This window comes from Pantherophis guttatus, chromosome 11 (assembly GCF_059756535.1).
Source record: "Pantherophis guttatus breed Tessera chromosome 11, ASM5975653v1, whole genome shotgun sequence".
Lineage (NCBI taxonomy): Eukaryota > Metazoa > Chordata > Lepidosauria > Squamata > Colubridae > Pantherophis > Pantherophis guttatus.
Genome location: NC_142073.1, coordinates 1,326,411 through 1,351,860, shown reverse-complemented (window position 1 = coordinate 1,351,860; position 25,450 = coordinate 1,326,411). Strand labels below are relative to the sequence as shown.

The window sequence follows — 25,450 nt, the reverse complement described above, 5'->3', positions numbered from 1 at the left end:
CCTGCACTAAACCTGAGGAAGGTGCTCCTGGCTGGGCTGATTAATTGAGGCGCCTTTTAAAGGTGAAAAATGCCTGTTTATCAGTTAATGGAACTGATCGGTGGACTGAGCGGCAGAGCCCTCCCCTCCAGCCCCGTCGATCTCAAAGGGCAAGGCGATAGCCATCTGCTCAGCTGCCCCACCGAGCGCTTGGGAGGCGGGCCTCTCCTCCACTGGCAGGAGGGAAACTGAGGCAGGGAGGGGATTGTTTCAGGGGGGGTTGCTTCCCTGGAGCCCTTGTGCCTTCCTAAGGATGACACTTAGGGTGCTCCAGGTTCCCCAGACTTTGAGTTAGAGGAATACGGGGAGAGTTCGGCTTTCATCCCCACACACGTGCATGCACATACAACACCAAGTGTGCAGTGGATGAAGCTGGGCTTTGTGTGTGGTTCCATTTTGCCTTTGGGGCTAAATTGTTGCATCCCGCTAAACCCAAACCTGCCAGAAAGTCTTCGTTGGTAGTGCTCCTTTTTTCTCTCTTCCTTTCTCCAACTTCTATTTTTGCCCCATTTTTCTCTCCCCCACCAACCACCAAACTCTCTTTCCTTTCTTTCTTTTTTTATCTCTGTTGTGACTCCTGTCTGAGTAATCTCCCTCTGCCTGAAGTTTTCTATGCAAACCCCAAGGTTGATTATCAGGTGGCCCAGCACAGAAAGAGAGAGAGAGAGAGAGAAGCAGGACGGCCCCTTCTGATAGATGTTGGGTTGCCCATGATTCTCTGGATAAGTGTGTGCGTGTGTTTGTGTGTGTGTGTGCACACCCCTTTCTTCCTCTTCTCATTGGTATGTGTGGGTGGGAAAAATTATTCCAGCTATTTTTCTTTATCACTCCTAGCAGAGTTTTACGCTAGATAGTCATATTTGTTTTAGATTACCGGGGGGGAAGAGAGCCAGGCGGTGGGAGCCCGGTGCATGCTGGGGGAATAACGTGGCCTCAATCCACCAGGCACGGGATGTTTAGCACACTGCCACCCATCTTAGGCAGGCCTCCCAGTATCCTTGAAGGCTGGCACCAGCCAGGGTGAGAGACCCCAGTTAGCCACCCACCCGCCCATCCTCTGCTTAGCCTTCTCACGAGGTTCTGGCTGGAGAGAACATGGAGGGATCAGCCAAGGTGCCTACAGGGAGCATGAACTCCCCCCCCCCGACCATCTGCAAGAGAAAGATGGAGGACCAGCGGTCAATGGACACTCCAGAGTGGCCCTGTCTGTCTAGCCTAGCCGTTCACGTCACCGGGACAACTGCAGACCCAACCGGCACATCTTCACCTTGATTTTAGCCGTGGCCCATTTGATGGCTTGTGGTGTCCTGCCAACCAGTGTGGCATGGGGCAAACCCACCCAAATGGGAGGAATTGTCCCCGCCCCACCCCAGGTTGAGCCTTTTTGTAATTCTGCTTCCTTTCTCGGCTGTCTGGAATCCTGCTCCGTGCAGGATGGATTTCTCCTGGATCTCTTAGGGCAAGGACAGGAGGAGGCAGAGGCCCAGCAACGAGGACGATTAGCCGGTGGCATAAAAGCAGGAGAAAAAGACACTGAGGATTACTCGGTGGACGAGACACAATCGCCCCACCCTGGCAGGGGAGATAGGATCACTGTTGCCAGGATATCATCAGCCTCTCCAAGGCCATCTCCCTGCTGCGGATGATACTATCATCCAGCGCTTCCATTGATGAGAATTTCTCCCAAAGGATCGGGGCGGGGGGAAGGTGGAAATTGAGCAGGGCTTGGAGAAAGAGAGCAAGGAAGGGGGCACTCCCACCATCAGTGTGGGGGGAGATGGGGCTTCCCACAAGAGGTTTGGAGGGTTTAGCACGTTGAAAATTGGGGGACAGGCTTGAAGCCAGTTGAGGGCAGAGGAAGGTGGGGACCCAGAAGCATTCAGACCTTCTGTGACCACAATGGAAGAGGGAATCTGGCTTGGGGAGAAGGGGGGGTAGAGCCCCCCCCCTGCTAGTCGAAGGGCCCTGTGACTGGTGGGTCTGAATGCAGTCCTTCAGATGGCTGCCCTTTTGCTTTGGATCCTGCAAACAGCCTTCCCTCCGCCGTCCCCATTTCCTGGCAGCCCTCATGCAATATGCTTGCATCTTTTTGCTTCCCTCTTTGATGGAAAACCTTTCCTAAAAGCCTTGGCACCAGCAGGCTCCAGCTGAGCACCTGTGAAGGAGGGCAAAGCCCCCGCCTCAAATGCTCCTCGCTCCCATTTTGTTCCTCTCTTTGGCAGAAATAGAACTGAAAGTTCTTTGGCCGAGCAAATCTCAGATTTTGCAAAGCCTTAAAGCAGTCTTTGTCAACCTGGGCAACCAACTTTCAGAGGATGCACTTCAACTCCCAGAATTCCCTGGCCGGCCGGGGAATTCTAGGACGATGCCCACGCCTCTGAAAATTGGTTGCCCAGGTTGACAAAGTCTGCCTTAAAAGCATCAGCGCACCGACAGATTCCTAGCAGTTCCTTTCAATGAGTAGGGCTGGGAAGAAGACTCATGCCAGATTAGCCGTCGAGAGGCTTTCTTGCTTTGTAGCCCCCACCCCAAAATCGCACAGGAGGTAATTCGGAGAAGCACCGGCTGACCCCCAGCTTTTTCCGCTCCCCAATAGAGAACCGAGCCTGGCTGTGTTTGCGTTGCACCACTTGGACAGGCAATTCTGTCTCCAGCCCGGTGTGCAGAGCTGCCCCTTGCAAACTGGACGTTTGGACACGTGAATGTTTTTTCCTAACCTGGAGCCCCAGACTTTAAATTGTGGCCTGAAATCGTCTGGATCGTGCAGGAAAAAACCCACCAGGGCTGGGCTCCAGCCTTGGCGAGGGCCCTTTGATGTTGCTTTTTGTCCCCTGGGATTGACCCTTGGCCTAAAATTTCTACGTTTGAGCCGGTGCCGATGCACGCTGGGGGCGGAGAGACGGGCCTCGGTTGCTACACAGGCTTGGTAAGAGCTCCTCCATTAATGGGGTCAGGGTTTGCAGCGATAAAGATTTGCTGTTCTTAACTGTGTCAAAAAATCAATAAATCCCCAGCGATGCTCGGTTGCGATAGCAGGAGAGAAATCCCCAACAGCAGCTGCACGGCTTGGACGCACATTGGCTGGGGGTGGGGGGGGTTGTTGACATTTTTGCCGAAAACAACCCTTTCCCGGAAGCAGAGGGAGGGCGGCCGAGGGTCTGGGGTACACCACTCCAAAGCCCGTCCTCCAGCCCAGCTGCTCTCTGCCAGCCGGGATGCCCTTTTGAAGCGGAGAGGAGAGCATGGCGAATCAGGTACTCACGGAAGGCAGCTTGGACCGCCAGCCACCCAGTTGCCCAGGTGAGGGGCAAACTCTGCCCACGGAGAGGAAGGAAGCAGGAGCTGGCGGGGGGCACGAAACAGACCGTACTTTGCCCTGCTGGGCCACCTCACCGCTTAAGCATGTGAGGGCGCAAATGTGCTTGTTTTCAGGGTGGCTGCGAGGCCATCTTGATCTCTGGAGTCGGCTCTTTCTGTCCTTGTGCCGCCTGGGAGTAAGGGAGGGGGCAGAACTTTTGTTAAACTTAGGCACTTTGGGGGGGGCACTTCTCCCTTCACAGTTAACTGGGCTCAGGAAAGACTTTGGAGACTGAATATCGGAGGGCTGCTCCCTTGAAGGTTAATTCGCCAGGAATGAGATGCAGTTCATGGTTGGTGGAAGGTCTGCTCAGCATCTTCTGCCTGGTGGGCCGCCCGTTGACCTCGGCCTCCAAGCCAGAGAAGCTGCCCAGAGCGAGGAGAACAAAGAGGAAGGGTCTCCCCATCCCCTCTCCTTCTCCTTCTCCTACTCCTCTAATTTTCAGAGCGGATTTGGGGGTGGTGGGGGGGAGACTTCAGTTATTCCAAGTATTGCCCCTGATTACTCGGGCAAAGCTGGGATAATCTCTTGAGCCCCTTGAAGATATTTTGCTTTTGTGAAGGGAGGTGAAGAGTGAAGGCAACGGTGGTTCCAGGCAGCTTTAAAACTCTCCCAATCACCCCCTCCATCTTATCAGGCGATTGTGCGTCATTTTGCTGGTTGAGTTGTCAGAATTGTGTGAGGGGTGTGTGTGTGTGTGTGTGTGTGTGTGTGTGTGTGTGTGTGTGCTTTAATGTTCCAGCTGTGTCAGGCTTGCTGCTTCCCAAAGGAAGGCCAGCTTCCCAAAATCCAGGCTTAGAAGGCAACGTTGGGTTTTGTCCTTCATTCACACCCCAACTGGACGACTCGCCTTCCAAGGTTCAGTCCTGACCAGCCTCTTGTCGATTGTTCCCCAGCCCTGGGTTCAAATTACCCTATTCATGGAAGCCTCCCTGAGGTCTTCTGGTTTCATTCTGAGGTTTCCCTTCGTCTTTTGCTGGAACGTGAGTTCTCCCCATTAAACTGACCAGCAGGCAGAAGAATCTCTGCTTATCCGTTGTGCCAATTACGGCCATTTGCGTAGAGCTAAGATGGCTTCAAGAGAGAGTGGCTGCTTCGCTTCAGACAGACTGAGTTGACTGGGTCAATTGAAGAGAACGTTTGTAGCTCGGGAGTGAATCGTGGGGACCTTGGTGTCTCTAAGCCAGATTGCTTCCTGCAGACGTCTCGTGACCCAACTAGGGGACATCATCAGCGCATTGATGAAACGTCTGCAAGAAAATAACCAAGCTCAGAGACTACCAAGGACTCCACAGAGTGGCATGTTAATGGCGGTGGGAAGACCCTGGAGGATGGGCTAGTCTTCACACGCTTCTGGGCTCTTCTCTAGTATTTGGCTGAGCTGAATGAACTTGGATGAGGTTGAGTGGATGCAGTTGTCCTAGGCAGGACCGGGGGGGAGGGGCATGGAGAAAGGGGGGGGCAATGAGATTTGAGGACCTCAGTGGAGATAGTTTCTTTGGATGATGGTTTTGGTTACTAATCATCTCTGCTTTCATAAAGTTTACAGGGAGCAATCTAAGAGCAGATGGTCTTCTGTATTGGGGGTGGGGTCTTGTGTAGGCATGAGAGGACCTGATTTTCTGTTTGACTCCAGTCAAGTGAGGAAGTTTGGCTGGTACACTTGCCAAACTCTTCCTGATACGCTTTCTCGCCAGATAAAGTTGGCGTGGCATCCAGTCTCCAAAATTGGTTCACAGCTGATCCCTTTTGGATTAACCACAGCCAAGCTGAGTGGGTTGGGCAACCTGGTCCCTCCTGGAGGCTGCTGGCGTTCCCAGCGTCCGTTTCCTTTGGCCAAGTGGGCTGGAACTGCTGGCAGTTGTGGTTCAGGGCCATCTGGAGGGTGGCTGGTTTCCCAGCTCAGGGGTGGCAGTAGGTGAGATCAAAGGAGGCCCAGAGAGGCCACAGAAGGAGCCAAGTCTCCTCCTATGAAATGCCCGGGGTCGGTTGGAGAGCAGCAGCTTGGAAGTAGGCAAAAGGGCAGACTTCACATGGGTCTTTATTATTCTGGCATTCATGGTTCTGCCTTTCTCCTAGGACGGTGTTCCTCAGCAGCTTGAAGAAGCGTGTGGACTTCAACTCCCAGAATTCCCCAGCCAGTTATGCAAGAGTTGAAGTCCGCACGTCTTCCAAGCCACCGAGGTTGAGGAAGACTGCTCCGAGAGGTTGTGCCATTCCACACGATGGAGAAATATCTCCTGTCCTTTCCATGCTCCCAGTTGGAGAGGTGGCTGAGACCCCCTATCCACAAGCAACCCAACCTGGGTCACGACACGGTGCTTCTGAACGGCTGGCCCACCTCCTCCACCAGCCTTGCTGAGCTGTCTGGGCTCCAAAGGCAGCCGCAGCACCCCCATCCCAGTGAAGGACCTTCTGGAGAGGCCCCCGAGGGATGCCAGCCTCCTCAGACGGCATCTGCTCGCCATCTTCCCTCTTCCCCTCCATTCCGCTTGCAACTTCATTATCGCCGGCACGCAGGCCGATACCAGCCCAATTTGGTTAATGATCCCGGAGATAAGAATTATTCTGATAACTTTGGGCCAGCTGGCTTGCAGGAACCAATCGGAGGGTTGCTTGGCCAGGAAGCTGATGGGGAGATAAGATAAGGGCGGAATTGTATTAACCTGCCGGGTGGTGAAACTGAGCGCCAGCGCCACCGATCCCGAGATTAGGGGCAGACAGACGCAGGCGCACAGCCGCCAGCCGGAGGGGGAGAATTGGACTTTGTTCCTTGTGATAATCGACAACATTGTTTTGGCCATTAGGCCCGGCCGGACTATTAATTGATGTGTCCTGGTGGTGGCCGGTTGATCCGGGAGGTGGCACTTGGGGGAACGCTCAGGTGGGGAGCCTGCCTGCGCTTTGGAAGTGGGCTCCGTCCATCTTGGTCCCTCTGTCTGTCTGAAGTCCAGGCTCTGCAGAGGTGGCCTTGGGCTAGAGACCCTATGGTAGGAATCAGGAATGTCCAAGCCTTGCTTTCAAGCTGAGGGAAGTCTTCTCAGGCAGCCACGTTGGTGCCCACTGGCATCCATCTCAGCCCATCCAGCACTGCTCACTGTGCTCCTTCCTTCTTTCTTTCCTTCCTTCCTTCCTTCCTTCTTTCCTACTTTCCTTCCCTCTCTCCTTCCTTCCTCTAACCCCATAACTCACTCCTTCCTTCCCCATAACTTAGCCCTTCCTTCCTTCCTCCTTCCCTCCCTCCCTCCCAATTTCTTTTTCTATTCTTCTTCTTTCCTCTGACCTTCCTTCCTTTCTCTTCCTTCCCTAATCTCCTTCCTTTCTTTCTTCCTCCCTCCCTTTCTTCCATCCATCTAACCTTCCTCCCTTTGCCCCCTCCAGCAGAGATAGAGGGAGGGCAGGGCCCCTCCTCTGGGCTAGCCCTATTTTTGTCCCCTTCTGTCTGGAACGGTCGCCTCCTTTATCAGTGGCCCAGTGTTTTCTCTGGTGAGGATTGATACACAGAAGATGCTCAGTTCTGACATGGAAAGTGTCAGCAAGAGGCTCTTATCGTCCAGCCATGGTCTCCTGACCCAAACGAAGCTGATTAGCCAGCAAGAAGCCAAAGGAGGGAGGGAGGGGGCTGCTGGGTATCCCAAAAGCCGGCCGGAAGTTGGAGCTCCCGGGTTGTCTCCCTTTTTCCATAGAGTTTGAGGTGGGGGTGACAAGGATCTTTGCTTTACAGGCTATTCACCCCCATTGGGGGCTTAAAACTGTATTTTGGTGCACCTCTTGAGTGTTTCTCAACCATGGCCGCTTTAAGACAGGTGGACTACACCTCCCATAATTCTCCAGCCAGTCTGGTCCTGCTGAGACTGGCACACCCTGGCCAAGATGGTCACGAAAGCTGGCAGTGGCAGCTAGCTGTGGGAGCCCTCCCCTCCCTTCTGATAGACCCTGGCATTCTCCCTCCCTTCTCTTCCTCCCCCTTTGATGTGGGGAGAGGAGAACTCTGATCTGAAGGATTTGTTTCCCAGGCAGGAGGTCAACCTGAGCCCCCAACCGGCCCTCCCCCTTTCCCCTGCAGAGGGCCTGGAGAAAAGAGGGGGTGGCAGTTGCCCCTTCTTCCTTTCCCAGATGTGGAATGAGGAGGGGGAGGCCTTGCTTGAGCTTGCCTTGAAGTATTGTTTAACTGCCATCTTATCAGCAGGCAGCATGATGGAGGTGCAGCTAAAACATTTTTAGGCCAGTCTTCCCGGCCAATTTACATGTTATCTCCCCCCATTAAACCGAGAGGCTTATCAAACCATCAAGGCTATTACAGCTCCAGGCTGCCTCAGCCAAGGGTCCTGATGAAGCCTCCGAGCGGCTCCCTTTCCCAGGGAGAGATGCCAGCAACTTTGGACCATCCTGCCCCCTCTCCAAGAAAACCCTCGAGGGCAGGCACGTCCAACCGTGGCCACTTTAAGACCTGCGGACTTCATGGCTGGCTGGGGAATTCTGGGAGTTGAAGTCCACAGGGCTTAGTGGCCGAAGTTGGACATGCCTGCTCTATGGCGTAACTGGAGAGGAACTTCCTGTAGAATGGGGTCCGAAGCAGGATCTGGGATGGGGGAACCCAGCAAGAAGGTGGTGTCCAGGCAGAGCTGAGAGCAGCCCTGGGCTCTTCACACTCACCTCCTCCTCCCCCCACTTACAAACCCCACTCTCTTCCAGCCCTGATGAGATTCCCTAGTTGGGTCATGAAATGTCTGCAAGAAAACTACCCAGCTTAGAGAGCACCAAGGTCTCCACCCTTCCTCCTCCTCCTCCTCTTCCTCTTACCAGTGAGGAAATGAGGAAGTATTCACTAGGGAAGGTTGAGTGATGGCACACAAACTCTTGTAGCTCACCTGATTTTCCATGCGTCCATTCCCACCTCAAACCTCCCGGTTTAAATATTTGGCCTGGGCAAAGAGACTCTTCACCCTGACTGTCCCAGCAGGGTGATGTTGAAGTGCCCCCACCTGTGCCCAAAGCACCAACTAACTAGCAGAAGCACCTTTTGCCAAGTGGAAGTGCCCACTGAGTCTGGCATGGCATCCCTCAGCAGGGCAGCTCAAATAAACCCCTGGAGGGATCATCCAGGATGCCGTTTGGGCTCTTTGTTGACCCTTCGGACTTCCCCAACCCTCCCTTTCTTCTCTTTCAGACGAGTTGGAGCTTCTGACCTCCCAGGCGGAGAGCAAGGTGTGTGCCAAACACGGCATCCCCGGTGGAGTGTTTTGGGGCCCGTTCCCAGGAAATATCCACAGCGAACCTCCTTCTCCAGGACTGACCGAGCCGGTAAGGTTCCCCCACATAAAGGCAGCTTTCTTAGTGGAGGAGGAAGAAGGATCCACCCTGGAGCCTTCATGTGAGAAATGGTCGTGGTAGAATTACCAACACCACAGGAACGGAGGGGACCCAAATACACAGGGTGCAGGGGAGTTGCAGTACCCGCATATTTGGGTGTGAGGAGGTGCAATGACTAACCTGGATGGTTGTTATCAAGGAATTGGCCCGGAAGGGTGCATTCCCTCTCTTCTCCTCCAGTCTGACTTGATTCCTGTCTCCGGCAGGACTAGCAGGGGTCTGGAGGGAAATCGGAGACTGGGTGGCAAAGAAAGGGACATTTGTGAGTGCTTCATTTCTTTTGGGGGGTCCTTCTCCAATAAAATTATTGCAAGATAGCTCAAAATGCAGCGATAACACCAGAAAGCTTGCCCACCTGGCATGATTTATGGGCCAACGCCGAGAGCATTGAAGTGCCCAAATTTAGAAAGGGAACCACAGGGCGAGGTGCCCCCCCCACACACACACACACCTGCCTGTGTGCAGGAGAGAAGCAGGAGGCTCTGCTCTGGGCCAGGGGCCTGTTGAGGGGCTTTGCTTGCCTCTTGGAAGTAACCGGGGCCCCTGCAATGCCTCCCTTGCCTCCCTCCAGCGCCATCCCAGGAATCGTGGCCTGGGCAGGGCGAGGGCTTGGGAGCCGGTCCAACTTTCCCTTCTGCTTTTGCGGAGACTATCGGGCCCCAGCGTCTGGGCCTCCCCACTTTCTCTCCCTCTCTGTCTCCCTCTGCTCCCCATTTATCTTTTTTGTGCTGAATTAAATCCTTGATTAACCCTTATCTTGCCAGTTTGGCGGCTATCTCTTCTGTGGCGCCGTCTGTCCAGACAACCGGTACAGGATGATTGATTTCTTAAAGATAGGCTGCTGCTTTCTTCTGATACTTCATTTATTGTCTAAATATTTTTGCTCCTGTTTCAGCAGCTTCCCTTATCCAGCCACGCTGACAATCCCCAGCCCTCTCTTTCGCCGCTCTCTTTGCCTTGGCGTTGTCACTCCTGGGTGAGGGGGGGGAGGAAGACCCTCCTGCCCCTGAGCCTTTCGCCATTTTTGGCTTTTGGAAGCCTCAACCTTTATCAGTCCTGAGCGGGAGGGGTCTCCCAGTTCTCTCCCCTCATTGTTCTGGGAATGGAGTGGCCCAGAATGGAACATGGGTCCTTGGGGACTGTCACTACTGGCCCCTCCTCAGATGCCTAGCAGGTATCTGGTCTTATGGAGCATCTCTCAAACTGGCATGGCAGTGCAGGAACTACCTGTGTCCCCATCTCATCCTGCTTCGGCCAAAGAGATCCATCTTCTTGGTTGGGAAGACCCTTTGAAGCAGAAGATGAGTGGTTGGTGGGCCTTTGTGGGAGGTTGATTTATAGTGAGGTCCTCTATTAATTCCAGCTGAATGAGCATCTTGTAGAGAAAAAAAGTTGTCCAAAGAAGGAAGCTGGGAGAGGTGGTAAGATGGTGGAGCAGAGTTCTTGAATAGACAGAGATGAATCAGCATGGTGAAACTGAGCAGAGCCAAAACATTTAACATCTGGGTACCAAAAGTAGACACTGAAGATTTTGGTGTAAGATGGAGGAGGAAGTGTGGCTTGTGACCTTAAGGGTCAGAAGTGAAGCAAACTGAGTGGTAGGTAAACCAGATTCCACAAAGCGAAGTTGAAAAATTGGACGGTGCTTCCTCTAGAGAAGATCCAGGAGTGATATGATCCTCATCATCAAACAGTTGCAAGGCTGCCATTCAGAAGAAAGAATAGACTTGTTCTCTACTGCTCCAGGACTATTTCTGTTGGGTGTGAACGGAGAAGAAATGGGTCTGAATGGAACACGAGGAAAAACTTCCTAGTAAGTGAGAGTTATGCAACTCAAACCAAGTTGCCATAGTAGGTGGTGGGCTTGGCCTCCCCACGAGAATATTGAAGCAGAAGATGAAATGCCGCATTGAGAGCAGGACTCTGCTTTGGAGGTGCTGCCTGTAAAAGATTTGAGGGTCTGAAACAATATTTCTAAACCTCAGCAATTTTGAGATGCGTGGACTTCCACTTCCAGAGTTCCCCAGCTGGCTGGAGAAGGCCTTGCCTCTCAAAAAGCTACCGAGGTTGAGAACCTCTGATCTAAAGAGATGCTTCAGAGTCATTCTGTGAAAGTCCTCTTCCCTGCGCCCCAAATACCTCCGGCTGGCCAGTGTGCCGGACATGGGTGGTGCTTCTGTGAACATCTGGTTGGCGGTTTTGGGGATTCGGAATGCTGGATCAGATCCTACATATCAAAACTGCTCCTGGAAGACAGGTGGGCATCGAGACGCTGGTTCTTGTCCTCCATACTGAAAACCCACCAGCTCTTGAGGGAGTCTCCCTCCTGCTTCCAGCGTGATTCAACCTCCTCCTGCAGGACGGAAATGCCTGGGGCAGAGGGATGCTTCTTTCTCCATGCCCCCTTCCTGCTGGGAGAGCAAATCATGGTGAAGCTTAACGATTAACCAGGGTGGTGGGCTCTGCTCCTCCTCTCCCTTGTTTAGCGAGGGGTCCGGATAAAGTGTCCCAGGCGGATGTTAGTCAGATAGAGTTTCCGATGGTTATCAGGCCCACTGCAGATTCGAGACACTGACCTCTTTGTTAGAGGGGAAACAAGGAGAGTTCTCAGCATCGCGGTGCAGCCCCGGGCCCACTTCCTGCAGGGGGTCTGGAGTGGAAAATGGCCAGAAGAGAAGCCACAGCTGGGTCGTCAGTCTGTGTCTCTCGTAGACTTTGGGATGTGCAACAGGACTGCAGGCCAAAATGGGATTCTGCGTGGAGCTGGCATCTGTTCCACACCCACAAGGTCTCTGCAAAGCTGGATGTGGCACTGAGGGAGCTGGGCACAGATGCCAGGCCCGGGGGGGGGGGGAGAACCCAAGTGCTGAATCAGCTGATCTCCCAGTTGTGCCCACTACCCCATTCCACACATGTGGCAGCGCTGCCCCTTCCTTCAGCATTGGGGTGGCTCCTGTTTTCGGGCACGTGCCATCACAGGCAGAGACGTCGTAGGAAGGTTGTTGTTTTTGTACCGTCAGCAAAAGTGTGTGTCTTTTCTCTCTGTGTGTGTGTGTGTGTGTGCGTGTGCGTGTGCAAGAAAAAGAGAGCGAGAGGAGCTTGCACGTGTGTGTTATTATCAAGCCTTGAGCACTCCGCTCCTTGGAACGATAAGCCTTAAACCGACGAAGACTGTCAGTCTGAGTGGAGGGTTTAGAAATATTGGGACGGATAATTAGATTTTATATCGTTACTGCTGCAGCCATTGAAGGATCAGGCAGATTAATTTTTCCCCCTCGCCCTCCTTCCTTCTCATTAATATTCATTAGCAGCACAGGGAGGCAGGGAGGCGCGAGGGCTGAGCAGGAGTGAAATGGGGCAGCCGGCAAGAGGGAAACAGCCCGGGACCCTCCCCAGATCCTCCTCTTCCTCCCCTCTGGCTGTTATACAAAGTCCTGCTCGGCCTCGTGCGCTGGACCGTTTTTTCTTCAGCACCTATTTGGAGGAAGTGCAGATTCGAACCTCCATATTCAGCAGCAGTTCACCTCTTCCCTGACCGCCAAGGAGGAAAGTGGTGTTTTTGGCCCTTTGCTAGAAGAGCCCATGTCTATCTAAGGGACAGAATATTTTTCTCTGGTTGGCATCTTAATTTGCCCTCCAAATCTCGGAGAAGGGGAGAATGTCGGCTGCTGCCTGGGTGGAGGGTCTCCTTGGCCCACAGAGGGGTGGGGGTGGGAAGCAAAACAAAACCTGCCACTTGGGTCTGAGCCCCAGGGCGCCTAGGGTGGGTCCGTAAGCTGCAAACCGCATTAATACCCGCGGAGGAAATTGCAGTGTGCTGAGAAACGGCTGGTTTTCGCTGGAATTTGGCAAAAAGGTATATCTTGTTTTGACAGGGCAGGTCACTGGAAGCAGAGGCACCTGGTTATTTGCCGTGGGGGGTGAAGGTGCAAGATTCCAGGGGGCTTCCAGGTGTCCTTTGAGGGGGTCCATTGGACAGGGGAGTCCATCCACGCCCCCTCTGAATCTTTCTCTGTCTCAGAAGCAACCCTGGAGGGAGCCTGGATGGGCCTTCTGGCTGTCGGCTGTTTATTCTCTGCCTTTGATTCCCGTCTATCTCTTAGGTTGGGATCATAAGCTCATCTTCCAGTTCTCTGCACCCCCAAAAAGCCATCTGTGGATGCCCCTCCCTGGGCAGAACATTCCAAATGTCTCTTCCGCTGCAAAGGCCAAACTGGGGGTTGGGGATGGATGGGAATTCAACGAGAGACAATTCAGGGCCGATGCTTGGACCCTCTTGTTCTCCAGAGACTTTCCAGTCCTTCTATGGAGGTCCTGGGGGCTCAAGCAAGGTGGTTTCACCTGCCCATCCCTTCCCATCCCTGCTGAACATCTGGGGCTGCATTGGCAGCCCCCCCCCACCCCCAGGCTCCATGCCTGGTCAAAGAGTCACAGCACTTCCTTTTGTCTTGCTAAAGGGGGCCCAGCTTGGCTGACTGCCCCCCACTCCAGCAATCCGGCCTCTCCTCCTCCTCCTCCTCCTCCTCCTCTGCCCCTCTAATCTCTTTTCCTCCCTGCACACCACTGAGGTTAGGGGTGAAGTGGCTGCTTCCTCCCCGGCCGGCACGGCTTGGCCCGCGGGTGACGAAGAAGAGGAAATAACAAGCTTGTTGTGTTCGTGCTGGGGCCGCAGTGGCCGCCGGGTCACTTTCCACAAGGGAGGGGGGCTGTCCTCAGGCGGAGGCCCCCTGACTCCTCGGGGCTGCCGTGGCCCTGCTGAGCAGCCATCCGGAAGGGAAGTGAGCTCCGGGTTTCGCTCCGTGGCCACGTGGATCACGTCACCACTGGAGCGAGGAAGGAAGCCACCCACTGACCTGGGCAGACTCAGGAGACACGTGTCCACGTAGCCCAGACCCACCCCCCAGCATTGGTGGCTGGAGTCAATTCGTATCTCTGCCTGTTTGGATGGGGGGGAGGTGCGCCAGGCAGCTCTATTATTGCCCACTGGTCCAAGGCTGGCCCCACCCTCTGGCTCCTTGAGGGTGGGGCCAGCCCAGCTCTTGAAATGGGGAGGGGCACCAGTTGAGAAGATGAACCGGGCGGAATTCCCATCCCGCCAATGCCGTGCATTCCAGCACGACTGCCTTCCCAACCATGAGGCTGGCTTGAAATGCATGGGCCAAAGTTTGAGATCTGGCCAGCTCAGGCTGATCTTCCAATGGTGGCAGGTTTTGTTTTTGCTGGAGTTCAGAGTGGAAGCTGTTTTGCCGGAAGGGAGGGCGACTGGCACGTTCAACCCACTCCTTTTCTCTTCTCAGCTGAACCCACCGGTGACCCTGATCCTGCAGGACGACACATGCTGGCTGGCCAAGCTTTCCTTGGTCCCTGGCGAAGGGGACGCCAATTCGGTGATCTACAAGAAAGGTCGGCACTTGTGCAGTGAGCCCTGCCTGGTTTGGGGTGGGGAGGGGGAAGAGGGGGGTTCATTCCAGTAGAGATAAGGGTGCTAAAAAAAAAGTACAATTTACTTGTTTTCAGGAGCTAATTCTCCCCAACCTCATGCCAGCACACACCTGATGTCTGCTGTTAACCATACAGGTGATCCTTGCCTTACAACTCCAATTGGGATCAGAAGTCCCATTGCTAAACAAGGCTGTTGTTAAGTGAGTCAGCCAATTTTTATGACCTTCGGGGTCACTTCAGCCATTGTAAATATGTGCTGATGGCCGAGTACCCAAATTTTGATCCCATAACTGTGGGGATGCTGCAGTGGTCATAAATTCAAGAACCGGTTGTAAGTCACTTTTTCAGTGCCGTAGTAACTTTGAATGCTCACTGTATGAATGGTTGTAAGTCGAGGACTAGCTGTATTTAGTCCGTCAGTATATTTCAAGCAGACAAGTAGGAAGCCCCCTTCTGTACTCAAAGGCAAAACATGGAGGAAACAGGGCAACTAGGGAAGTCAATGAGTGGGAAGGCACAGATGTAGTAAATGAGCACCCACAGGCATGAGGATTTAGGGATTAAATTGTAGCTCTGTTGGAAAAAGCAGGTTTTTGGGAAGGGTGGGTCTACAGTGCTAGATCTTTCCAGGGGTAGCATTCCAGGCATAGCCCAAAGAAGGGATACGGGCAAAGGGCTTCGGAATGGACAGGTCAGGTGTGCTAAGTGATGGGGAGAGAGCCAGAAAGAACATTGTGCCATTTTTTGTGAATGTGTGGTCCAACACTGCCACCTTCCTTTGGCTGTGTGCATTGCACAGAATAGTCAGTGCAAAGTTTTGGAAAAATCAAACAGGCATTTCAAAACTGCAACTAAAAGGGCAGCGATGCTCCTGCCTGCCCTTTAAAACTCTTGGCTCAATTAATCGTTCTTTGATTTGAATTCTCAGAGACACCAAGCATCTCAGTGGCTCAGCAACTTCAGTTTATGGGGGGTGGGGGGTCTGGGTACAAATATTTCTGTGCAACATCCTTCCACATATTACATACATTGAACAATTATACCTTGTGCAATTGTGCTTACATTTTTGATCAGTTTGTTTGAGAGTTTCTCAGGGTATTTGGCAATATGAGAATGTTTAATAATTGCACATCATCCCAAGAAGGCAGAAGGCACTTTTTATACGTTTAATAATGATGCCCCTACACAATGTGTGCGTGCGTGAGAATGATGTAGATATAAATACAGTATAAAAATGCACATATAATATTTTAGATATATCTTTTATTCCCCTCTTGGACAGTCCAATGAGCAGCTGGTGGTTAATATATTTTTCAGATCATTCTGCTGTTCATCAAAGTCGTTGCAGAATTCAATTTGGAAATCAATTCAAATTCCACTGCATAACATTTATTTTACAGCTTCTCTTTCTCCATACGCCTCCTAGAATTTTGGCTTTGGAATAGGAGGAGAGTCCAGGGAGGGTGATTTTCTCAAGGCTGCTTGGGAAACTTTAGGTCCCAATGGAAGGGCATCACCTCTCTGGGCAAAATATTGGCCATTATTTCACAAAAAAACCAAGAACCGAGGCTGGATGATGCTGCTTCTGAAAACTTGTGGCTCCCATAATTGTGTTATTTTTTTCTCCTCCTCCGTTTCCAGATGACTCCATTTGGTGTAAAACTACCAAGCCTCTTTCCGAAGGAGATGCGCTGAAGGCATTCGTCATGGCTGAGCCGATGGGGATCCCCAACCACACTGGAAAGATCGAGGGTGGGGAATCCGCTGCCCCCGTCGCTCTGCCTTCCGAAATCCAGCTGCTTCCCCAGCAAGCGGGGATGGCAGCCATCTTAGCCACGGCAGTTGTCAACAGTAAGTGATTGGTTAAGGCCTTCCTGCAGCCATCCCTGCTAGAGCCATGGATGCCAACTCCTGGGGATTCTGGGAGTTGAAGTCCACGTGTCTGGCAGCTGCTCTTCTGTTGGATTAGACTGTTGGTCCTAGCCTTGGGACTGACTTCAGTGGTTCCTCTTACCATTAGCTGACTCCCCTTCTGACCATCTATTCCGTCCTGCCCATCGTGTGCACACTCGGGGCAGCCCCTTCCCCAGGTCCGGCTGGACTGCCTCCTTGTGCCTGGTGGGGTCTTCCTGGGAGGGAGGATGAAAGAACATCAGGGAGGTGTAGTGCCGGATGAGGTCACCAAAGTAGACCGCGATTTCATGGCATATCATCAAATCATTACAGGTACTCCTTGACTTACGGTTACCATTAGAACCAGAATTTCCATTGTTAAGAAACACTATTATTCAGCCAGCCGTGCCGGATTTTACAACCTTCTTTTGTCGTGGTTGTTAAGTGAATCACCTAGTCATTAGGGAATCCGGCTTCCTCCATTGACTTTGCTTGCCAGAAGACACCTGGGAAGGTCATAGATGGTGATCGCACAACCCCAGGGTGTCACAACCATTGTAAATAGATTCCAGTTGCCAAGACCCTGGGGAAGCTACAATGTTTGTAGGTGCAAGAACCGGTTGTAAGTCTCTCTTTCCAGTCCTGTTGTAAATTCAAATGCTCGCTAAATGAATGATTGTAAATGGAGGACAGCCTGTAGAAATGGAAGTCTAGAGCAGTGTTTCTCAACCTTGGTAGCTTGAAGATGGGTAGACTTCAACTCAGCGCTGGCTGGGGGATTCTGGGAGTTGAAGTCCACCCATCTTCAAGCTTCCAAGGTTGAGAAACACTGGTCTAGAGGAAGGTAGCAGACAAAGAAGCCACCAGTTTATTCCTGTAAATAATCCCTTCTTTTTGGACCAGACTAAAAACTAATGATGGCTCAGAGCAGCCCCTGACCTTTATGGCTGGGCTTCATGAGGGCTGGTCTGATGGAGGAAGGTTTGACCGGTCGCTCTCCTGCCCAAAGTCCACGTCGTTTGAAGGTTCTCTGTCTGCAAACGAGACCGCCTTCCTCCTCCTCTGATTCTCTTCTGCCTTCCAGAGGACGTCTTTCCCTGCAAGGATTGTGGCATCTGGTACCGGAGTGAACGGAATCTGCAGGCTCATCTGATGTACTACTGTGCCAGCCGCCAGAACTCCACCTCGCCCACCCTGGATGAAAAGCCCAAGGATGCCTACCCCAACGAGCGCATCTGCCCCTTTCCCCAGTGCCAGAAGAGCTGCCCCAGTGCCAGCTCCCTGGAGATCCACATGCGCAGCCATAGCGGTAAGACCTGCGCCATTCGCGGGGTGACCCAGGTTGGGTGGGAAGGGGCAGAAGGGGGCTAGGCTGGGGGAGATTCAGGAAGAAGGGGCCCCAGAGGCTGGAGGCACAGGCTCAAGCTCACCCCAGCTTTCAAAGGTTGCAATAGTATGAGACCGACAGGAAGTCTGGATACCATTATGAGGTTATTCTCTAATATAAAGTCTAATCTCTGGCAGTAAGATCTCAGCCATGGGGATCTCCTGCCAAAGTCCAGCTGATTTTTTGTAAGGTGCACCCATCAGCAGGTGTACTTTAGCCTCTCCGTCATGTTGCAGAGCCATGCAGAAAACTGTGGGCGAGCCCTGCCATTTTGGGGCAAGGAGATAACACCATTTTTGTCCGAGTCCTGCAATTCTCATCTGGCTTCTTTTTCAGGAGAAAGGCCATTTGTCTGCCTCATCTGTCTGTCTGCCTTTACCACAAAAGCAAATTGTGAGCGACACCTCAAAGTACACACAGATACCTTGAATGGTAAGTTGGACTCGGGGCTGGAAGTACGGCATGAAACGAATCCTTCTCAGAGGCCCATTAGCTGTGGACACATTACTCTTCCTCGTTCACGAACCCTTGTGCCAGGCCAAAGGAAGGCTCCACTGCTGGTGGTGGGAGCTTCTCTTCTGCCCAGGGTCCTACTCCCCAGAGTCCCCTGCTGAGGCCTCTCATGGTTGAAGTTACCTGGTTGTGGGTTTGGAGAAAGTCTTGGGCTTCTCTAATTGAACAGAAGATGTTGGTGGCGGAAAGCTGTGAAAAACTGTGTGGTCTTATGGTAGGAGGGAGAAGAGAGTTGGCCACCATTAGATGCCTCTTGGAGATGCCAGATCTGAGTGACAGAGCCTTTGCTCAACTTGCAGAAGGTCCTAAGTTCAGCATCTGCAGATAGAAGAGTTTGGCTTGAAACTCTGGAAAGTCCTATCTACTCTATAATTTTAGATTAGATGGAATAGACCTAAACGATTATAATAAGTTCATTTACTACGCTTCTAAGTCACCTTTGTCCCTATAAGATGCTTCCTCCTATCCACTGTACACTTGGTCTCCACCAGTATCAGTAACCCCTCATGTAACTGGAATCCAGGCTCTTGGTGGACCACCAGCTTTGCATGCAGATGTCCCCAGATTCATTAGCTGGTGCCCACCATCGACAAGTGTCTGGAGAGCTCCTGGCAGCCCAAGTAGGTAGTTTAATGTTCTACAGACCAACAATCAGGCAGTTTCCTGTGCTTCCAGGTGTCTGCCACAGCTGTGGCTTCATCTCCACCACTCGGGACATCCTCTACAGCCACCTGGTCACCAATCACATGATCTGCCAGCCTGGCTCCAAAGGAGAGGTCTATTCCCCAGGCCCCACCATCCCTGCTTCCACCACTAAGCCAATGGCCCCGGGTAAGTGAGGGGGTTCCAGAGGTAGCCTGCGAACAGGAGAAGATTTGTAGTTCCTGGTTGAAATGAGGGATCTTTGGTGCTCATTTCATTACCCAAATTACCTAGTTTCATCATTGATAGAGATACCCTGTCCTGGTTAGAAGGGCTGATAGAGTTCTGAAGAACCTGTTTCATAAAATTGCATTTTTTAAAATTAGTAACAGGTAGGGAGTGAATTGACTGGAGAATTCTAGCAAGTGTCCATAAATTGATTGGTATTGGCAGCAATTGACCAGGTTGCCTGGTCAAGTTAATAGCACTAAGCCATGAAAGATGGCTTCCTCTGGATTCATGCTGATGGAGATGACCTTGGAGAGCGAGAAGATCATTGAGTTCCCAGAAGATGCTGAGCCAGGCGACTTGCTCGATTTGTGCAAGGCTGGTCAACTGTTTTATGCAATTGGTAAAGGATGGTGACTTAGGATCCCAGTTGCCAACATGTGAGCTCAGCCACCCCGTGTGCTTTCCCATCAAGGCTCAACCTTCTCTTTCTCTCCCCTTCTGCAGGCTTGAGCTCTCCAGGTTCATCCTCTGCGCTCAAGTGCAGCTTCTGTGGCTACGTGGCCAATTGCTTGACCAGCCTCCAGCAGCACGTGACCTTGCATAGCCCCGCAGCGACAGCTCTGCCCAACTCAGAGCTCAAAGCTGTTCAGCAGAGCCCCCCAGAGACCCCCGCCAAATCCCCTGTACAAGACGCGAGGGGGTCCCCTGCAGAGGATGCGGGAAGTGGCTCTCCCCCCCAAGAAAAGAGTCCGGCTGCCAGCTGGCTTGACGGGGCCCCACCCGTGGAAATCAAGGAAGAGCCTTTAGATGAGGGGGAAGACCCTCAAGGAGCCCCCCAAGAAGAGGTAGCTCCTGAACCCGAGGCCGAGATGGATGCGTCCTCCAGGGTGCCCTCGCCCCACAGCCTGCACTCTGTGAAGGTGAAGTCGGAGATCACCAGCCCCACACCAGGATCCAGCCCGGTGCCCAGTGAGCTTGGCGCCAGCACCTCCGGAGGCACCGTCTTTCTGCCCCAGTACCTGTTTGGCCATGAAGCCTCCGTGCTGCCCCAGGCGTCCGAAATCTTGGCCAAGATGTCCGAGCTGGTTCACAGCCGCCTAAAGCAAGGCCACGGTGGGGTGCCACCCACCCTCTTTCCAGGCACCCCCATGCCCAAGGGCGCAACCTGCTTTGAGTGCGAGATCACGTTCAACAACATCAACAACTATTACGTCCACAAGCGTCTTTATTGCTCCAGCCGCCGCCTGGGTGAGGAGAGCCCGTCTGTCCTGCGCAAAGCCAAGACGGCTCCCGCCACTGCGCCCAAAGGCCCAACCACTACCGGGCCACGTCTGTCGCCCGGAGAGAGCAGCGCAGCCCAGGAGGGGGAACTGGAGGGAAATGCCACCCCTCCCGCCCTAGAGATCAAGCAAGAGGTCAAAGTGGAGGAAGGCGCAGCCAAAGCCAGCCCCTCCCCTGAGACGGATGGAACCGGGCGCATCAGCGAGGGGAGCCCAAGCCCAGGCGCCAGCTCTGTGGAGGAACCGGAGGATGACCCCAACCGGACCGTCTGTGAAGCCTGCAACATCCGTTTCAGCCGCCACGAGACCTACATGGTGCACAAGCGCTACTACTGCGCCTCCCGCCACGACCCTCCCCTGCGCCGGAGCAGTGCGGCCGGCAAGCTGCCCTTCCTCCCCCAGCCGATCCGCACTCGCAAACGCCGCAAGCTCTACGAGATCCACAACGCCAGCAGCCAACGGGGGGCTGCCCCAGAGGTCCCGCGCCCGGAGGCGCCTCCTGTGGTCCCTGCTCTCATTTCGGTGGTCAAGGCCACCCCGTCCCCCAGCTCGAGCCCAGATGCCGAGGGCCCCATCGACCTCAGCAAGAAGCCCCGCCTGAGCAGTGGGAGCCGGGTGCTCCCAGCCTCCCTCCTTCCCCTGGCGGACTACCACGAGTGCACGGCCTGCCGGATCAGCTTCCACACTCTCGACAGCTACCTGGCCCATAAGAAGTACTACTGCCCGGCCACGCCCTTGCAGACCAGCACCATAGAGCAGCTGCAGAAGATCAAGGGGGCCGCCCCAGCACCTCGGAAGGCCCAAGACAGCCCAGAGCGTCGGGCTGAGGAACCTGAAGGGGTTCCAATTAAGGTGGAGAGGGTGGTGCCTTCCTTGAGCCCCGTGGCTGCACCAGCCAGCTTCCCTGCCGTTGAGCCACTCCAGCAGCAGCAGCGCTACCTGGAGGGCAAAGCTCAGCACCTCGCAGGTGCCAAGGTGCCCCTGGCCGTGTGCCCTTACTGCCCCATCAATGGCACTGTGAAGGGAGACTTGGTAGAGCACTTCCGAAATACTCACGGACTGTTTGTGACCAAAACAGCAGCAGGGTCCACGTTGATAGAGGCCACCCGGACGCTGGCCGATGGCAGCCCGCTTCCCTCCCTGCCAGCCACCTCCCCGCCACAGCCGGCCCCCAGACTGCCCAAGGACAGCTTCAATGGCAAAGAGGCGCCCGTCCCTCCCCTGTCCAATGGGAGCCCTCAACCCACAGCTTCTCCCCAGCCCCTCCTGCCCCTCTCTCCCTCCGTCCCCTTGCCCCTCTCCCCCCTGCCCGAGGCCCTCCCCAGTGCACCCCCTTCTGGGTATACGGACAAAGGTGCGCAGACCCCTTCTGGCAAAGGGCCGCCCACCCCCGTGGCCAACGGCAGCCACCGCTATTGCCGCCTTTGCAACATCAAGTTCAGCAGCCTGTCCACCTTCATTGCCCACAAGAAGTACTACTGCTCATCGCACGCAGCCGAGCATATCAAGTAACACACCAGCCCTGCCTGTCCTTGTGCCTGAGCAGCATTGGCCTTCTTGGGAATGCAGGCCTCTTGCCAGTCATGGCAGCCGAGGGGACTGCTGCCACCCAACATGCTCTCTGCCCTTCGGTCTGGAACCAGGGAAGGTTTGGGTTTGCATGAAGAGCAGCCGTGAAGGAGGCTCTTCCGTAGCAGAGCCTAAGAAGGGGGAAGAGGAAGATTGAGGGTGCTGCAGGGACCCTGCTTCCACTGAAGCCCAGAGGCCCAATATGTGTCTCCGGGGACTACTTTCTTCAGCCCGGCACACTAGGTGCCCCCTCTCCCTGTTCTCAAGGCCGCGTTGTTTAGGGTTGGCTGAAGTAGGATCTGAACAGCAGGTGTGAGCTACAGGTAAGGAGCTGCAAGACCGGAATGCCACTTGGAGGACCCATTCCTCCAAAGCTCAACACAGCTCATTTGCAGGAAGAGTCAGAGGCCCTCATTGCTCCATCTTCTTTTTTCAGTTTCGTAGTCACTTCTTCCCACCCACCCCCTTATCCCCATGGTGGTGATTTTGCTGTCAAGCAACTGCTACTGCAGGGACCCAAGAAACATTTTGGGCAGCCCTTTCAGGTTGCAGAATCTGGGTCTTGGATCAAGCACGTGCATGTTTCCCCTTGCTGTGGGCCAAGACTTCATTGGGGCAGCAGATCTTTCCCGGTGTGCCTGACACCCCCATCCTTCCCCCCCCCCAATGTCCAGGAAGCCAGGGCCCAAGATCAGAGGGCAAAGCCAAGGGCCCAAAATGGCTTAGAGACAAAGTTCTGAGCACAAGGGGGCCCTCGGAGAATTGGGGGTTCTGATGTTAAAGATGAGGGACAGCCATCAAGATTTCATTTATAGAATCACTGGGCATTTTGTACGAGTGTCCAAAATACATTTAATTTTAATTCTTTTCTGAAACACCTACTAAAAACAAAACTGAAATCATCTAATGGTGCAGAATTCCTTTTTTTTTTTTTTTTTTTTTTTTTTTTTGGAGAGAAAGTGGCTGCCTGCATCCAGCTATTTTTTTCTGTCTCCCCCTTCCATTCCTTTTTGGCTCCTGGCATCCCCTCCTCAGTTGGCCCTGGGCCCCGTGTCACTTGTCCAGGCCCTTCTGGCATAAAATGGAGGAGGGGGAGAGCAAGTGAGCTGCAAACCCCTGTCTTTCTGGGAAGGACCTCTCCCATTGGCCCCCAGAACAAAAGGAGAAGAGCAGATCTTTCATAGTTGGGAGCGGGGTGCAGATTTACGCTCTGTGCATTCTCTGAGACCTTGGCAGGTCTGGCCATTTGAGAAAAAGATATGGAGCTAAATCCTGGTGAAGAGCAAATCCTGCTGTAGTGGTTGGCTGCCCTATTTTCCTAAAACAAGACCCCCTCCCACTTTTCAGGGAGGTGAAAGGTCGTGCATTCCTCTTTCCTCCACCCCCACCCCGTGGAAGCTTGGAAGGGGCAGAGGCTTTTCGGGGCTCCCCTTTGCAGAGAAAGTGGGATCGGACAGATCCTAGCAGGGCACGATACCCCAGCTTGCCTTCCACATCTCTAGATAGATTACGTGGGGCATTCTAAGGTGTGGGGCAGCTGCCGTAGCCCCCCAGCCCTGCAGAAACCCCTTTGGGGTCTGTGCCCAGTCCCTTTCCCCAGCATTTGACACTGGCACTTGCTGCTGCTCCGAGAGTGCCATCCTGAAAGTTCTTGGCATTCTGCCAGCGAGTGGCCGGCAGCTTTCCCTCTGGAGGGCTGAGGACCCTCCCTGCTGAGGGGGCAGGGGGCAGCAGGCAAACTTTCCTGATCTAGGGGTCCCTGGGCAGAATTGGGTGAACTGGAAGAAGCTGCCTTCCTTCCTTCCTTCCTTCCTTCCTTCCTTCCCTTTCCCCGTTGTTGTCCGGTGGGTTGTGTAGAATTGATGTGGACTGTAAATGAAATGCAGACAAGACAGCACTGAAGGGCAGAGGGGGAAACTCTCTGCTTGGGAACGATGTGTATAAGCCTGTACATAAATAAATGTTCATTAAATCTGGGTCTCAGACTGGTGTTTGCATGGACACGTGGCGGGGGAAGGAAAGTTAGGGCCTTTGGCCAGTGGAGTCGAATCCTGGGGCTGGATGAAGAAGGTCAGCCAGGTTGGGTAGATCTTCTTCCCCCAAGCGTGATGATGATCACGTTATCCATTCAGTCTTGTCCGATTCTACCGGCCACGTCTCTCCACATTTCTGAACTTGCACGACTTATTTCAGTTGTTCTATGCTCTGGCTGGTGTCGGCTTTGATGGTGTCCAGCTACCGGGTTCTTTGACCTCCTCCTTTCCTTTGAGCGAATTCCCCCAGATGACATGGTGGCCAAATTAAATGAGATAGTTTTATGGTTTTGCCTTCTAGTGACATGCTTGGTGTTATGGCTCCAGTACGTGCTTATCGGTCACCTTTGTCGTCCGAGGACTATGCAGGAGCCTTCTTTAACATCCCAGCTCAAACAAGTTGAATTTTCTTCCTGGCTTGCTTTTTTAAGGTTGAACTTGTAACAGCCCCCCCCCCAAGAGAGAATCTTCTGTGACCCAAAGGGATAACTGATGAAGCCAAGTCAGGTTATGAACTAACTCGGCAAGCTACGGCTTTTCCCAAAGGCCAGGAACTCTGATGGGGCAAACAAGTTGGGGAAGGAAAGCAGAGGAGAAATGTGGCTCAGATCTTATGCGAAGAGACTAACTACCAGCCACTGCCTGCATGGCATGATTCTGGCCACTGGACGTCGCCAGAGCCCTGCTCTTCATCACAGCTGCTTGGGAACTTGGAGGGGCTCAGGCAGACCCCCCCCCCAAACCCGGAGCTGTTTTGGTGAGGGGATTTCTCAGGACTGATTCATCTTTGAGCTGGAATTTGATCTGGGAACCATTCTGAAGTTGGGCTCTCGAGTCTCTGGAATGATACCTGGGCAGGTGGAGAGCGTTTTCCTGTCCCAATGGCAGCTCTGGAATTTGGTTTGGTGCTTAGATTTAACAAGTGATGCCCTAGACCTATAAAGGATAGAGATCCAATTGCCACACAGCTGCCTGGATTCAAGGTGTCCAGGAAGCAGAGACTTAAGACAGACAAGAGGGCGAGGACTCAGAAATGGTCTCCCATGCAGGGAAGAGGGGGCCCTCAAGAGGCATTTTGGGGATAGCGAGAGAGGACCAGCTTGGCTGGCTTTAAAGGGGGGGAGGGACCTGCCTGTATTTTGGCCTGAAGGTCCTTCAAGGACCGGGAGGGGAACTATTCAAAAATAGTCCTTGAAGAGATGGAGGAGGAGGAGGAAGAGCTGAGCCAGGTGAAGCAAAGTGGGCTCAAGACTGCAAAATTTACCTCTTGGCATTAAGCCGTTCCGTCATCTAGAAGCTCCTTCGCTTTGAAATCCTCTCGTGTGTTTTGCCCATCATGCCAGGGAACCTTAATAGCCTGTTTTTGTGAACAGCACTGTTGTTTAAAATCCTGCCTCTAAATTTATACCAACTCGAGGAGCCTTCTAAAAACAACTGGAGGCACCAACATCTTTCTAAAGATACCAGCTGGTGCCAACTCATTCCTGGCACAACCTCTCTCTCTGCTAAGCTGAATTTTCGAATGCTTGACCTGTAGGATGACTGCAGGTAAGGTAGGATACAATTGGGCAGGAACGAAATCATTTTGTTTTCTATGAGGGGTAACAAGTGTAAAACACGGGTCTTTTGCATAGTTGAGGGTTCTGTGGCCACTTTCGGGGTCTTGGAAATATTTTAGTCGATCGCCTTG

At 53.3% G+C, this 25,450-nt stretch overlaps 1 protein-coding gene across 2 annotated transcripts in view; it reads left to right on the top strand.

Annotated features, from left to right (window-relative positions):
* ZFPM1 (zinc finger protein, FOG family member 1) overlaps positions 1-23,703 on the top strand; it is a 69,816-nt gene extending 46,113 nt beyond the window's left edge. The window contains exons 4-10 of one of the 2 annotated variants that reach the window (XM_034426602.3): positions 8,568-8,701; positions 14,068-14,173; positions 15,854-16,063; positions 17,190-17,414; positions 17,829-17,924; positions 18,681-18,836; positions 19,383-23,703. In XM_034426602.3, coding sequence (XP_034282493.2) covers positions 8,568-8,701; positions 14,068-14,173; positions 15,854-16,063; positions 17,190-17,414; positions 17,829-17,924; positions 18,681-18,836; positions 19,383-21,670 — 3,215 coding nt within the window. In that variant the 3' untranslated portion in view covers positions 21,671-23,703. The remainder of the gene's footprint in view (positions 1-8,567; positions 8,702-14,067; positions 14,174-15,853; positions 16,064-17,189; positions 17,415-17,828; positions 17,925-18,680; positions 18,837-19,382) is intronic. The other variant, XM_034426603.3, reaches the window with a different exon arrangement.
* The last annotated feature ends 1,747 nt before the right edge of the window (positions 23,704-25,450 follow it).